Raw genomic sequence first — 15,033 nt, forward strand, 5'->3', positions numbered from 1 at the left:
TGTCAGCTTTGGTGACACAGTGACAGAAGCTTCAGAGCACAACAGAATAAAGCTGCAGGTGTCCACCCAGATAGCCCCCTGGGATAAAGGAGCTTTTCAGTCTTGAGTTAACCAACTTTTACATTCCCAAAGTAGTATTTCATGCACCATCCACCCAAGTGATAGTATGGTGTGACCAACTTCACCAGTGATACCAGCTAAACTTCTGTCATTTCCCCAAACAGAATCCCACACAAGCAAAGAAAATAGTTCATTGTAGTAGCGCAACATTAACTAGTCACACCCAGGGCTGCTTCCTAATCAGCGACAGTTATGGCTTAACCAGAAGAGGAATCCAAAGTTCTTCACCACAAAGATGTTTGTTTCAGGGAATTTAAGCGGCTTGTTTCATCAGATACTAAGTTAGGGATGAACAATGGCTTACATTTTTAAAATAGATGTTTTATTCCCCTAGTTCCATAAAAACAGTGTAAATACAAGCAATCTGTACATCTTGCTGGTGAAGTCACATATTCCCTGATCCTTTGATCTCATCTTCTCCAGGTTCCCTGTTCTGTTGCGGCCACTGGCTGCAGGAGTGGAGTGGAGGTGGGGCTTAGAAGGGGAGGCCGTGGCTGTTTGGTTTGGTGATTGGTTTTATTGCTTGCCCTGTCAGTCCACTTCCATTCCTCCAAACATGGAATCAAAGTTTAAGATTTCAGCCCTTAAACCTGTAGGACTCACCGTCAGCTTTTTTTTTTGCATAGGCATTACTAGGGATCTGAATGGTAGAGAGCCTGGTCGAGAAGGTGGTTAGGAGCGTGAAGCCAACTGTGTAAACAGAGCCCAGACCACAGGAGGGACTGCCTAGCACTCTTACCAGGCATCTTGTTCAGCTGTGTCGATGTCCTTGGAATTAGATCCCAGAAAGGCAGTTCCAACTTGAAATCAGTAAAGCCTTTTGGCAATGGGCTAATTGCTTTAAAAGGGTGTGTGTGTGTGGGGGGGGGAGTGCACTTTAACAATCTTGCAAGTGGAGAATCTGTCCCACAAATGTTCTTGTAAAAGTTAGCTGAAATAACGGACATAGGTTACTAAGGCTTAACCAGGGAACGGTCAGCAGCCAGGTGGTAAAACCAGGATGGTCAATTTATAGTTCCTTTAGTTTTCTGACTGTCACATATGTAATTAAACCCCCTCCCCAAATTGGATCTCTCTTGACCCAGGTGGCAGGGCAGAACTGGTTGAATCGGAGTCCCAGTGTGGACCGTGCTGTGTGGATACAGCCAGGAAGGAAGCATTACATGAATCCCACAGAAAGGAATTCCTCCAGTCTGCCTGCTCCTGTTTCAGGGACAAAAATGTCAATTTGAATCTGTGTGCTTGTTTCTGTTTTTAACTAATAATGTCCCTCACAGCACTGGCTCAACAGAAGGTAATAACACCTGCCTGCCCCCTCCCTCCTCGGCTTGTATTATTTTGTATTATTTCACAGTATTTCACAGTTGCCTCCCATTTACAGCAAGTGCAGCTAACTTTCCTTTTTAGAGAGTGACACAAAATCTTTTTCTACATAACAACTTTAACTCAATTAAAAAATATAAGTAGCAACACAATGTAAACATTGTGATGGTAGTTCTGGAATGTCTGAAGTTTGAGAGAGAGAAGGTTAAGCAAAGATTGTCTTAGCTTTCCATGTGTGCAGGATCCAAATTCACCCGTGGATAAGGCCGTCAGGAGCCACGTGATCCCATTACTACTGGATAAAATTCCCTTATTTTACCTAAACAGAGACAAATGACCCTGACCTACTTCACTGAAATTTGAGAAAAGCCACATGAGATAGGGACCAGCCCGTCCAGATTTGAAGGTGTTTTCAGATCAATGAAACACACCAGAAATACTCGGTTATTTTTCTTCCCTAAAACAAATGTAATGAACGTCCAAGCGTTGATGCTAATTTAGATCCTGATTACATATTGTTAAGTTGGAAATTCTGCTTCATCAAATTCAGCTGTTTTGCATCATATCATCTATTAAACCGCAGGCAGCCTGACGACAGATACTGGAGGAACGGGAATTTTAAAAAGCCAGCTTAATGAATCGTCGCCCTTTAAGAATTTGAGCGAAGATTAACCCCGGGGGCTTCTGCAGACTAGAACCTCACCAGTGACCTTCCAGAAGGAGCATTTCGTAGGCTAACGGTTTCGTTTGAGATGACAACTCAACTTGTGATGTTTTGCTGACATTTTAGATTATGCATATAAGCCCTATGATGAATAGCATTAACTACATTTGTAAAGCAAAATAATTACAATTATTAAAAGAACCTGAATTTTGTTGCCAAAGGTAAAACTTTACCAGAACATAGCAATTAGCTTCCTGTCCCCACCCCAGAAAAGCTCTATCCTAAAACTAACCCAGAATTTCTATTTAAAAGAAATAGGTTTGAAGAGTTCATCAAGGCTTTGCAGCTGGAGGTTTAAAAAATCCCACTTTGCGAAAATATCTGACAATGAAGGGCACAGACACTAAGGTGATGCTGATTCGCACCGGGGCAAACAGCTTGTGGATGGCGTAGGCCACCACAAAGGTACTTGTGCCCGCCGCCATTTTCGACTGCACCAGTGACTCTTTAAATCCGAGTTTAAGCAGGATTGCAGACATGTCCACACCACTGCAGAAAAAAAAAAAAAAAAAAAAAAAAAATCACAAGGGGTCAAATTAGGTAATCGATTTGGCTCTAAGATTTAAAGTATTTAAAAAACATGACAGAAGTGGCTAGATGAATACACATTCATAGGAAAAACGTTCTCATTCACAAAGAATCATACATGACAGTAAAAAAACAAAGATTTGTTCCTACCGAGATCTTACCTTGAAACCACCATGTAAAATATGCCCAAGGAGATTAGTGAGATTCCAATGTGCAGCGACACGCCAACGGCACCGTACTCTTGAAAAATCTTCCTCAGCTGCTGTGACTTGCTTTGCTTTTCCTCCCCTGTGCTGCTGACAGGCGGCGCTGGTGTCTCAGTGATTTTGCTGGGGTCCTGTGCACAAACAAAAAGAAAGGGAGACATTCTGGGGCAGGAGCAAGGGTCTTAGTGGCCATCAGCAGCTTTCATATCGCGCAGTGTTTTACTCTCCCTCCTGCCCAGTGAGGGACCAGTTGCCCCCTTCCTGCTCAGTAAGCTGAGGCTAATGCCCACTTTTGACACTGATCGCCCTGAAAAGCTGGGTATCGGGTATGATCGGCAGAATGACGGCCCCCAAGATATCCAGGTCCCAATCCCCAGAACCTGTGACTGTGTTACCTAACATGGCAAAAGGATTTCGCAGATGTGATTAAGTATCTTGAGATGGGCAGAGCATCATGGATTTTCTGAGTGGGACCAATGTAATCACAAGGGTCCTTATCAGTGAAGAGAGGGAGGCAGGGGGTTCAGGGACGATGTGAGTCCAGAAGCAGAGTCAGAGATCTGAGGAAAGGGTCACGGGCCAAGGAGTGCATGTGGCCTCTAGATGCCAGAAAAGTCGGGAAATGGATTCTCTCTCAGAACTTCCAGAAGGAACCAGCCCTGCCCATGCCTTGACTTAAGCCCATTGAGACCCATTTTGGACATCTGGCCTCCAGACCTGTGAGGTAATAAATATGTGTTGTTTTAAGCCACTGGATTTCTGGTAAGCTGTTAGAGCATCAACAGTAACTAAAACCTTGGGGCTCACACACTTGGGGACACCGATGGTGCTTTATTGAGCACTGTCTGCCAGCCAGGCAGTCCTCAGATGCTTCTCTCCATCTGCTGTCGGCTTTCATCCTTGCGATCACCTTCTAGGTAGATACTGTTTTCTTCCCACTTTCCAGAGGAACAACACAGGCCTCAAAGACTGAAGAATTGGCCCAAAGTCACCAAAACTAGAATCCAGATTATCTGGGTCCACAGCCTGAGCACGCGACAACCATCTTAGACTCTACAAAACAAGGACAGTGGGTGCAAAATAAAATGGAGCAGAAGCTACGGTCTATTTACTACCAGAATCAGGGTTTACCCCGGAGATCTGAGCAGATACAGGGAGGGCCGATTCCTGGGCCATAAACGCACCGGCTGGGATTTGCACAGAAACAAACCCCCGGACTTGGCTTCTCTTAACATTTATTGAGCACCTACAGGGCCTGGGATATTTGGGAGAAACAAAAAACCCAAGAATGCTGGATTTCTTTTAAAAAAGGCTCCTTCTCAATATGGAGAGTGCCTTTTTTATGAAAAGATTTCTTGAATCTTAATGACCTGTCTCAGAGCTCTTCCTGGGAGGAAGTATCTGGGTCAGTGAGCTCCAGTTTCTGCCTCGCAGCATGATTGGTTTTTCCTTCGTATTTTTAGAGCGGGCTGCGCTTGAGCTGCACTTCAAAGGCAGGAGGGAGGAGTATGACAGCCCAGAGTCCCCAGGAGGGAGGCGCAGGACTCCCCGAATGAAAATGAAACAACACAGGGGCCTGGAGCAGCACCTCCAAACCTAGCAAGGCTCCTCGGGGCTGCAGGGGACCTCCAAGCCCTGCCCTGCTTCAGGAGCCCCTGCCCTGTGGGCTTGAGCTTTGACCAAGCATATGGGGCGGGGTGGGGGGTAGGTGGCTTTTCTCATGAGCTCCCAGGTGGCTCAAGTGCTGCTGGTCCATTTGTACCTATGTCCAGGTGCCCAGAGTCGGATTTTGTGCTCTGGGGTGAGGCCTGGGCACTGGGATTAGTTATCCATTGCCCGGGGTTGCCAGGTAAACCCCTGCTTACCAACCCTGCCTCACCTTGCGAGGCTTTCCCACCCTCAGCATGTTCTCCAGGGGGGGCCCTCCCTGGCCCTTAGATGCACCTGCTGTGCAGCCGACGGGGGACTCCTACCCATAAGCTTCGTTCCTGGAATTCATCTCAATTTCATTAAACGCTGCTCACATTCCTGGGAATCAAATGTTACCGCCACTTTCAGAGTTATGAAAACAGAGACTTAATAAAAGGGGAGGGGCTGTTGAGATCCAGTACTGGGTCATGGATCTCAGAGAGTGTTTTTTTTTTTAGAGTGAGCATGCACACATGGACGGGGAGGGGCAGAGGAAGAGAGAGGGAGAATCTCAAGCAGACTCCCCACTGAGCGTGGAGCCGGACCCTGAGATCATGACCTGAGCCAAAGCCAAGAATCAGACGCTTACCCCGCTGGGCCACCCACGTGCAGCCCCCCCACCCTTTTTTTTGATTCAAGATTTATCTTTAATCTCTTCACCTGACGTGCGGCTCGAATTCACAACCCTAAGATGAAGAGTCGTGTACTCCACTGACAGAGCCAGCCAGGCGCCCCTCAGAGAGTGCATTCTGATAGGCAGGAGCGCAGAACTTCTGAAAGGTTTTAGGGAAACCACTTGTGTCCTCAGGCTAGGCCCCCTTCTATTGAGCCAGGTGCTGGGCTTAGCGGTTTAAAGGCGTCATTTCATAAAAACCCTCACGGTAACCCCATGATGTGGGCACCTCTGTGGCTCCCACTTTGACAGGCAGGAGACTGAGGTTTGGGGGCGAGTGGCGAGCAGGCTGGCAGTGTCTGGATGGGTCACTGCACTGGCCACCTCGAGGCCACACGGCTTCTGCAGTCAGACTCGCCTTCATGTCCTGTAAGAGCTGAACACTCCTAAAGTTCTGGAACACTTTTCCCGGACTTCAAGGCTTTGGCAGGGAGAAGGAAAACCAGCCAGTCTCCTTTAGGTTGGCCAGCACGTGTAACTTCCCCTTTTCCTCAAAGCTTTTGCCTGGCTCTGCCTCCCACCGGCCAGAATGGCTGCTCAGATCAGGTTCGGTTCTTTCTGATAAACAAGGCCCCACCCACCTTTTGGCTGCCAAGGAAGCCCTGCTCTCCAGACGTCAGGCGCTGATAGCACAATGATCTACAATCTACAGTCCAAGTGCCAAACAACGTTCTGAGGCTGAGGAGGGAGAAAGCCCCTTTCATTTCCCACCCTTGACACTTGGCCCGACCAAACTTAATTACGTCCCATCTGTCCATTCACCACAGCCGAGTGGAGCTGTCTCTGTTGAGGGCTCTTTTCTTTACAACCTCTATTTTGGCAAAAGGACTTTTGGCCAAAAAAGAAAAATAAAGAGGCAGCCAGACTTCCAGCTACAGAATAACCCGCATCTCCTGCAAAACAATGGGAGGGATAAAATATTCAGACACAGTGGACAATTTCCTGTTAGCCAGCAGCAGGGTTCATTGTTAACTTTCTAGATTTAGAATCTTGGGACAATTTTCTTCCTTTTATTGTGGTAAAAGGAGGTATCTTTAAGCACTGTGAACCATTCGGGTTTTCTTCCTGACCCTGGAGGAGAATGAAGAAACTAAAACAAAGGAATTTTTGAGGGGGTGGCTTCAAAGGAATGGAAACTTTTCAGGCATTCATCTCTGTGAAATATCACCCTAAGTACCTGTGATATGTTATGTTAGGCACTGTCCTGGGTGCATGTAACATTATATATGCCCTAGTGTCTGTACTTAGCCAAAGCACTTTTATATCCATGCCTCTCTGTGTGTGTGTGGGGGGGGATGGTGAGAGAGAGAGAGAGAGAGAGAGATTACCTCCCCCCACCCCCAAGCCAAATACTTATTAAAGTATAAAAGGCTATATTAGAAGGGGCAGGAGGGTTTGAAGAATAAGGCAAAGATGTTGCTCACACTGTCTGGAGTGACATCTATTTTCATTCATTCAATAAGTAATAATACTAAACACAACACTACATTGTGTTTATTTTGTACCAATCACTCTTCTGAGTACTTTGAAAATATTAACTCAGATAATCCTCACAACAGCCCTGTGAGATAGGCACTATTGTCATCCTCACTGAACAGAAGAGGATCCTGGAAGCCCAGAGAGGTTGAGTAACTTTCAGAGGGTCACACAGGAATTACCTGTCAGGGGTGGGATCTAAACCTGCTGGTTCCAAGGCTTTTGCTCTAAACAACTATGCTGTGCTCCTCACTTACTCGTGGATAACGGCTCTATGTGGGGCACTGCTCTAAGTGTGGGGGACAGAGCCATGAATGAAACAGACAAAACTCTACCCTCAGGGAGCCTATGGTCTAGTGGGGAGGGGAGGGACAATAAACAGAAAAGGAAAGTATCAGGGCTGCTAGACAGGACAAGTGCTATGAAGAAACGTCAAGGAAGGGAGGCAGATGGGGAGGACTGTGAGGAGGGATGCTGCCAGTTTAAGGTCATCAAGGAGGGGCTCCCTGAAAACGCAGCGCATGAGCAAGAACTGACAGAAGACACTGGGGCTCAAAGAGAGGCTGGGATTTGCCTAAGATTTCCCTCCCATAGTTTAACTGTAGGCAGGCTCTGCCAGGTGACAAGACATGAATCAGGTTAAGGGAAAAAGGCAGCATTCTTCTGTGGCTTTACCTCCTTCCTCCCAGTCAGAGTGGAGAAACAAGCACAGCTCATGGAGCCCTGTGATTCATACATTTACTGTGATAGTAACACCAACAGCTAACATTAATTTAGAATGTACCCGATGTCAGGTTTCACACTCATGCTCCAAGAAATGTGAATTATTAATATCCCATTTTACAGACGAGGAAACTGAGAAACAGAGAAGCGGGGGGATTTGATCAAGGCCACAGAACTAATGAATAGACACAGGAATACGGGGAGTCTTGAGACCTCAGTTGTTACTACGGTATACACAATATTATGCACATACATATGCATATTTGCACATGCTCTCTTCCTCTCTCTCTCTCACACACAGACACACGCACACACCTGCCAGTGCCAAGGCCTGGGCTGGGGGCGAAACTGATGCAGCTGATGGGACAGACAAGCAAGTCAGGAGACCATTCCAGATGATGAGTGCAGAGAGGATCCACACCCATGGGACCGAGGGAGGCCAGTGGAGGCACCCAAGGCATCACTGGTGGTCAGAGAAGGCTTCCTGGAGGAAGGGACAGGTGGGCTGATCCATGAAGAGTCATGAGGAGGCAACCAGATATGTGTGGAGGGCTCAGGATTTAGCGACAAGATCTGCTGCCTGTTGGATGGGGGGAGCAGAAGGCCGGAGGCATGGTAAGGGTGTGAGTCAAATTCCCATGGAACATTCATTCAGGAAGCTCCACTGGCACTGTGCTCAGGCCTGCTTCAGCTCATGGGGCTGTCCCCCAAACTCTTGTTGGGAAGCTGCTATCTTTAGCCCTTTGAAAGGTCAGCAAACAGGCTCAGAGCCTTCAGCCTACTTGGGGTGAGGTCACAGGGCTGGTAAGCGGAGGGATCCCATCCCTAGGCAAAGGGACTGCAGGAAGCCAGGTTCTGCGCGTCCCGACTCGTCAGTCCTGTGTCTCCAGACTGCGCTACTTACTACTGTTTTTCTTTCAGGAGACGAACTTAAAAAAAAAAACAACTGAAAAAAAAATTTTTTTTTTAAGAAAGTTCGTATTACTTTTCTGAAGGGAAACCAGTTTTCACTTACCATAGATAGAAGGCAAGCGAAATGAAACAGGACGGAACAACACTGCTTCTTGCGCGGGTCTCCCCTGAAGCCTGGTAGGGAGGCCTGCTCTTTTGCTTAAATGGGGAGTAGCAGCAAGTGATGGGAGGGTGTTCAAGAGAGCAGCACCCCCGGGGCCGTTCTCCTTGGCCCAGCGCGGAGGAGGCTCTAGCGCCACTTGAAGGAGAAACAACTCTGACAGCCATGTGAGCACGCTGCTAGCAAGTCCAGGCCCCAGCGACAATTCTCTGGGCTGCCGCCGCTGTGCCGGCCGCGGGGGCTCAGTCAGAGTCTGTGCGACCTTGGGCAGACCACCGGACCTCCCTGAGCCTCGGTTTCTCCGACTGTCAACTGGGAGGATCGCTTCCTTGGCTTGTAGGGATTGGGGCCTCGGGGACCCTGGGGGAATCGGTCTCGGACAGCTGGGCGAGTAAAGCTCTCCTTCGGCGGAGGTGGACCGGGATCCGGGCGCCCGGGGACCGGGGTGGGGGTGGGGAGGCTTACCTGGCGGCCGCGGCTGTCCCCGCGGACCGCGCGTAGCAGCGGGGCGTCCGGCCCGGGCTGGAGCAGCGGCAGCAACAAGGGGCGCGGAGCGTAGGGAGCGGCGGCGCCCAGGAGCCAGGAGGCGCGAGGCCGGACCCGGGCGCCCACCCTGCCCGCGGGACCCAGCAGCGCCAGCAACCCGGCCATGGCGCGGAGCGAAGCGCTGCCGCGGGCGCACCGGACGGGAGGGGGAAGCGAGCGGCGGTGGGCGGGGCCCGCCAGAGCCGGAGCCTGGAACGGCGTGGGCGGGGCCGGAGCCGCGCGATCCCTCCCCGGCCCTGCCCACCGACCCCGCCCCTCCGGAACCGCAGGCGGGGTGGGCGGGGCCGGACCTGCGCCATCCCTCCAGGCCCCGCCCTCCAGACCCCGCCCCTCCGGATCCCGAGGCGCACGCGGGGTGGGCGGGGCCGAACCGAGCGGTCCCTCCCAGGCCCCGTCCCCGCCCCTCCGGAGCTCGACCCCCGCGCGGAGTGGGCGGGCCCGGGCCCCGAGCGCCTGGCGGAGTTTGCGGGGCGGGAGATTCGTGCGTTTTCCCTGTCGTCGGAGTTTAGGCGGTGTCGATTCGCCTGTATTCTGTTGGTTGCAAGAGAGTCGGAGGGTAGCCCAGATTCAAAAGCGAGGGGGTTAGACTCCTCCGACGTGACGGAAAGTGGTGAGGTCACCTGTGGAAGGCCTATGGGATGGGAAATACTGTTGCGACCATCTTTGAGAGATACAATCTGCCCCAGTACTCGATAACTATTAACTGATGATAATGATAATAATAATCTTTGGTCTTCTACAGAAGAAGAAACTGAGGCTCAAAGATATGGTGCCTTCCCTGAGGCCTCTTCATACACTTTTCGTGCCTGACATCTTTAGCATTTTTTGGTTGAAACCAGAGGATTCTAAATGGTGCTAGATCTTCGCTATTTTAGGCAGAAAATAATTTAGCACAGGGAATTAGTGCTTGGAAAATCACTGGAAAAGCAAGAGGAGTGGGCGTTAGGTGCGGCCCCCAGGAGAAACTGCCTGGACACAGCAACGCTGACCAGCCACAGCTGGGAAGGTGGGCATCAGGAGTTGGCCAGTGGAATGAATGAGCTCTAGAACGCACTGCCATAGCTGTGATCCAGGGTTCAGGAAACTGCCACCACTGCACCTGCTTTCCAGCTCCTGCAGAACAGGTCACCGCACCCTGGAAAGGCAGCCAGGCTGCTGTCTCTGCCACGACTGCCTGTCCACACCCGTGGCCTGGTGACTGGACACCTGAATTCTGCTGCAGAAAACCCCAATCTCTGCAAACTTGTTTACCAGCAGCAAAGAGCCCAAGCCGCAGGAAGATGTCTCTGCCCCGTTTCTGCCTTCAAAATATTGTGCAAGTGCAACCAATTGGCAGAAATGAATTCATATCCAGAAGCCCAGCTGCAAAGGAGTCTGGGAAACTTTAGCTTTTCTGCCAGGAAGGTTCTGTAAAGAGATGGGATCAATGTGCCCTAATTCAGTAGGGCAGCAAATAAAAACCCTTTCTGGACCCCGCTGCCACCCCCCGCTAGAAGAAGCCCCTTCTGTCTCATTGACTAGAACTGTGTCACATGATCACTCTTAGCTGCAAGGGAATCTGGCAAAAGGATGCGGAGTTGGCTTAGGAGCAGGCACATTGTCTTCCTAACACAGTTGAGGTTCCGTTGGCAGAGAGCTAGAGGAGGATGGCTGCTGGGAGGTGGGGTGGTAACTCCCTAATGGTGCCACAGGGCTGTGTGTGTGTGGAGTGAATAATATGGGAATGCATGTGTACAAGTGGGAAGTGGCATACTCGAGTGTGTGTGTGTCAAGTGTTGAGGAAGGGGATGAGGTGCTGAAGGAAGAAGTTTCCTCCCTTCCATCAGAGGAACCCCTTTTCCCAGTTTCCAAGGGGGAACACGTTATTAATCTGCTCTGGGGTCGGGGGCCTGTGATTACTCATGTGGCTTGTTTCTATAGGAATGTGGGGAAGAGATTCCTGAGCCCAAGCAGGGGCACTGTGCTAAAATGGACAGTGGGCAGTGTTTGGGAGCAATTGCTGTGTTTCCTCCCAAGGCATGTTCTCTGACCATACCTAAGTCTTTCCGCGGACAGGAGCATTTTTATTCCCGTTCTCTTTCTCTCTTTGTTAGATGAAGCTGTTTTGTTAGATGTGACTGTTCCAAACGTTTCTGTCCTGTCTGGAGTCCTCCTTCTGTGTTTGTCCCTCTTCCCCAGGCAAACCCAGCCCCCCGCCCCCTTCCATCACTTCTTGCCTCCCGTCCTCTCTGTTCATTCCAATCAGCGTTTCTTATTCCGATGACTCTGTGAGCCTGCTGCTGTGTTGGCAGCGAGTGACACAGAGAAAGGAGTGCCTTGTTGTTTTAGGATTTGGTGATTAGCTTCATGGCTTTGGTGCAGCCCAGGCCGTGCTTAGAACCTGGCTCTGCCCTGAACCTTTGCTAAGTGACTCCAACTAAGTCTCTGCTTCTTCCCTTGTAGGAAATGGGAGTAACAGCACCCATCTCAAAGGGCGCTGTGAAGGTTAAATGGGATGACACGTTTCAGGGCTTCTAGAACTGGGCCTGGCATGGAGTAAGGACTCAAGAAATGAAAACGTGGCTGGTAGTTCTTCCTTTTTGGTCTACTCAGCTCCCTCTTTGTATTGAAGAGTTCCCCCCTCTTCCTGTCATAGTTTGGGAGAGGCTGTCAAAATCTCAGTGCTCCGCCTGCCCTCTGCTCAGGGCTTGGCCGCAGGATCCAGGTCGGTATTACCAGTCTTGTCCCTGGTATTGAGAAGAATGGGGTCATGCTGTATAATTGTGTTATAACATGACTTTTTCGCTTCACATGTCACTGATGTCTTCCCTGTTGACACCACAATAGTGGAACATTATTTCAAGACCGCAGAGCATTCCATAGTGTTGATGCATCATGATTTACGTAATCCAGTCTCCTAGCCTGAATTTATGTAATCCAGTTATAGCCTGAATGTTTGGTACTCCCCCTCCAACCCACCCCTCCAAATTCCTGTGTTGAAGCACTAACCTTCAAGGGAGGGAAATAGGGTTAGGTTAGATTACAGCATGGGCTCCCATGATGGGATTAGTGCCCTTATAAGAAGTGGAAGAGACCCTGAACTCACGCTCTGCCTGCCACATGAGGCCACAGCAAGAACACAGTCAGCAAGCCGGGAAGAGGGCTTTCACCAGACCCTGTCCGTGCCAACGCCCTGATCTGGGACTTCCAACCTCCAGAACCGTGAGACATAAACTTCTGGGATTTAAGTCCCCAGTCTCCTCGTCTGTTGTATTTTGTTACGGGAGCCCAAGCAGACTAATATAGATTAAAATGGATATATATATATATATATGTGATTTCCTTTTTTTTTTATAACTTGGACTTAATGACCAAGTTTCCTAGCCCTTTTTTTCCATACCCATTATTTCTAATGTCTTGTAGCAATAGATCCTGTTAGTAACCTCTCCTTGAAACAATCTCATCCATTCATTCACCGGCTTACTCAACATGTACTTACTGGGTGCTGACGACGTGTATGGGGTTTGCTGCCATCACTCAGTGCCTACTGATTCCTGTCCCTCCGTGAGGCAGGGTCTTCAGAGGCAAACAGGTCAGAGGCGAGTTCTGGAGTTCATGACCCTTAGCCATGTGGCCCAGAGGAGGGTATGTAACCTCCTTGAACTTCAGGTTTCTTTCTCTGTAATGTGGCTCTCTATGGCTTCCTAAAAGGACAAAAATTAACCCCATGTGTGCATGACAGATATGGTATGGCCCCAGAGGCTTCACTCCCCAGCCCCCATCCCTCCATCCCGACACAAGTGGCCTTGTGGGGCATAGTGAAGGAAGGAGGAGGGCAGAGTGGAAAACATGACTCTGCAGACGGCTTTTTTGTTTTGTTTGGTTTTTTTTTTTTTTTTTTTTACGTAGGCTCCATGCCCAATGTGGAGCCCAACGTGGGGCTTGAACTCATGACCCTGAGATCAAGACCTGAGCTGAGATCAAGAGTCAGATGCTTAATTGACTGAGTCACCCAGGTACCTTGCAGACCACTTTTGAATGGAAACCATGAAAACTTGAGGTATATAGTCTTTTGTAAAGGGAGGTGGGCATTCACTCATTTGTTCAGCAACTGGGCATTGAGGATCCACATGGTGTTTGGTGCTGGGCTAGGCACAAAGGGGACTAGAGAAGAAGTACAGGGCAGGGCTCTAGTCATTGAGATGACAAACACAGAAAAAGCCCTTAAGGTCCTCCATTCCTAGGACCTGGGACATCCCCCCCCCCCACATCCCCGCCCTTAAGCCAGTGTGGAGAAATGTCACAAGTGGTAGCTGTGGCCTCTCACTTTCTCCTTCTGGCTCACCCTGTGGGAACTCCCTCCCTGTTTGCACTTGGACCGACTTTGGGTCACCTTCTCTGCTTTTCTCCAACTCTTTGAGGAAGAATCATGGCTAAGAACATGGGCTGTGGGGGCAGACCTACCTGGATTTGATTCTGAGTCAGCCACTTAACTAACTGTGGCACCTTGACAAGTCACTTCACATCTCAACACCTTGTGGTCCTTACCTCTGAAACATGGACAGTAATAGTAAGCACCTTGGTGCTGGTGAGAGGCTTGAATGGGATCACATCTTTCAAGCGCTTACCCTAGGGCCTGGCCTGTGGCAGGAGCTCAGACAATGTGAGTTGTTAAGGGGATTCTGAATCCTCCTGCCCCATGTTCCTGCCTGGTTGGGTTTTCTCTTCTTTTTTTCCACAAATAAGGTAGAAGATTGATCCAATGCTTTGAAACTAATGACATTTTGTGCTTTGGAGCCGAGGGCTGGGGCTTTGGGGTCAGATGGCCTGGGGTGTGCCCCCACTTTACTGTGTACTAACCATGAGACTAAGCAAGTCACTCAGCATCTGTGAACCTCAGTTCTTCATCTGTGAAATGGGAACAATAATATAGGTGGGGACCTGTACCCACCTCAGAGGTTTGCTGTGAAGATTAAGGGAAATCATGCACATAGGGTGCTTGGCACAGGGCCTGGAACATACAGTGCCCTCTGGAAAGCTAATCGGGTGTTGAGATGCACCAAAGAATCTCCTCTTGACTGTCCTTGAGATAAAAACAGATTATTCTTGGGATGCCTGGATGGCTCAGTTGGTTGAGGTCTGCCTTTGGCTCAGGTCATGATCCCAGGTTCCTGGGATCGAGTCCCACATAGGGCTCCTTGCTCAGCGGGGAGTCTGCTTCTCCCTCTGCCTGCCGCTCCCCCTGCTTGTGCTCTACCTCTTTCTGACAAATAAATTAAAACAAACAAACAGATCATTCTCAGTGCATAGGAAGGATCTGGATTAACTGTGACTATGATGTCTGAGGTTTTTTGTTTTTTTGTGTGATGTCTGAAATGGTTGCTAATGAGAATGTCTGGAGTAGTTCCTAGTTATGATTTAAAGACTACAACTCACATCTGAGAAGCTTGAGGACTCACAGGATGTAAAATCAATATCCATAAAGCAAACCAGCAGCCTATCTGTTCTATTGGGATTGTGGTGATTTTAAAAGCTCAATTGATTTTTTTTTGATTATAACAAATAATACTTGCTCATTGCAAGTAAAAAATAAAATTCAAACACGATGGCGGGTTTATTTGTTTATTCATTCAATAAACACGTTTTGAACATCTCCTCAGTGCGGGGGGCCATTGCAGGTGCTGTGGACACCTAACCTAGGAAGACAAAAAAATCCCACAGAGCTTATGATCTACTAGGGAAGAGATGGTGGGGAAATAGAATTCAAAAACAAAATCGCCTGCCAATCCAGAAAACCTTTCCACAAAAGAGAAAGAAAGCATTTTTATTGTTGAATAAACATTAAGCCAGAATGTGATGCCTATCACAGGCAATTCACTAAAGAGATTGCAAAGACAGAAAGAAATCTCGCCCTTTTATGCAGCTCAGCAGATGCAACGCATTTACATCACATCCTTGAGATAAATGATAACTA

At 49.0% G+C, this 15,033-nt stretch overlaps 1 protein-coding gene across 1 annotated transcript; it reads right to left on the reverse strand.

Annotated features, from left to right (window-relative positions):
• Nucleotides 1-420: 420 nt before the first annotated feature.
• On the reverse strand, nucleotides 421-9,240 carry FAM210B (family with sequence similarity 210 member B). Its single transcript, XM_025853335.2, has 3 exons — nucleotides 9,000-9,240; nucleotides 2,857-3,032; nucleotides 421-2,656 (listed from the first exon to the last, which is right to left on the reverse strand). Exons 1-3 carry the CDS (start codon nucleotides 9,183-9,185, stop codon nucleotides 2,440-2,442), a joined length of 579 nt encoding a protein of 192 aa, XP_025709120.1. The 5' UTR covers nucleotides 9,186-9,240; the 3' UTR covers nucleotides 421-2,439.
• Nucleotides 9,241-15,033: the final 5,793 nt, after the last annotated feature.

Source organism: Callorhinus ursinus, unplaced genomic scaffold, assembly GCF_003265705.2.
Source record: "Callorhinus ursinus isolate GAN/ISIS: 27379988/994484 unplaced genomic scaffold, GSC_fseal_2.0 scaffold53, whole genome shotgun sequence".
NCBI classification, from domain to species: domain Eukaryota; kingdom Metazoa; phylum Chordata; class Mammalia; order Carnivora; family Otariidae; genus Callorhinus; species Callorhinus ursinus.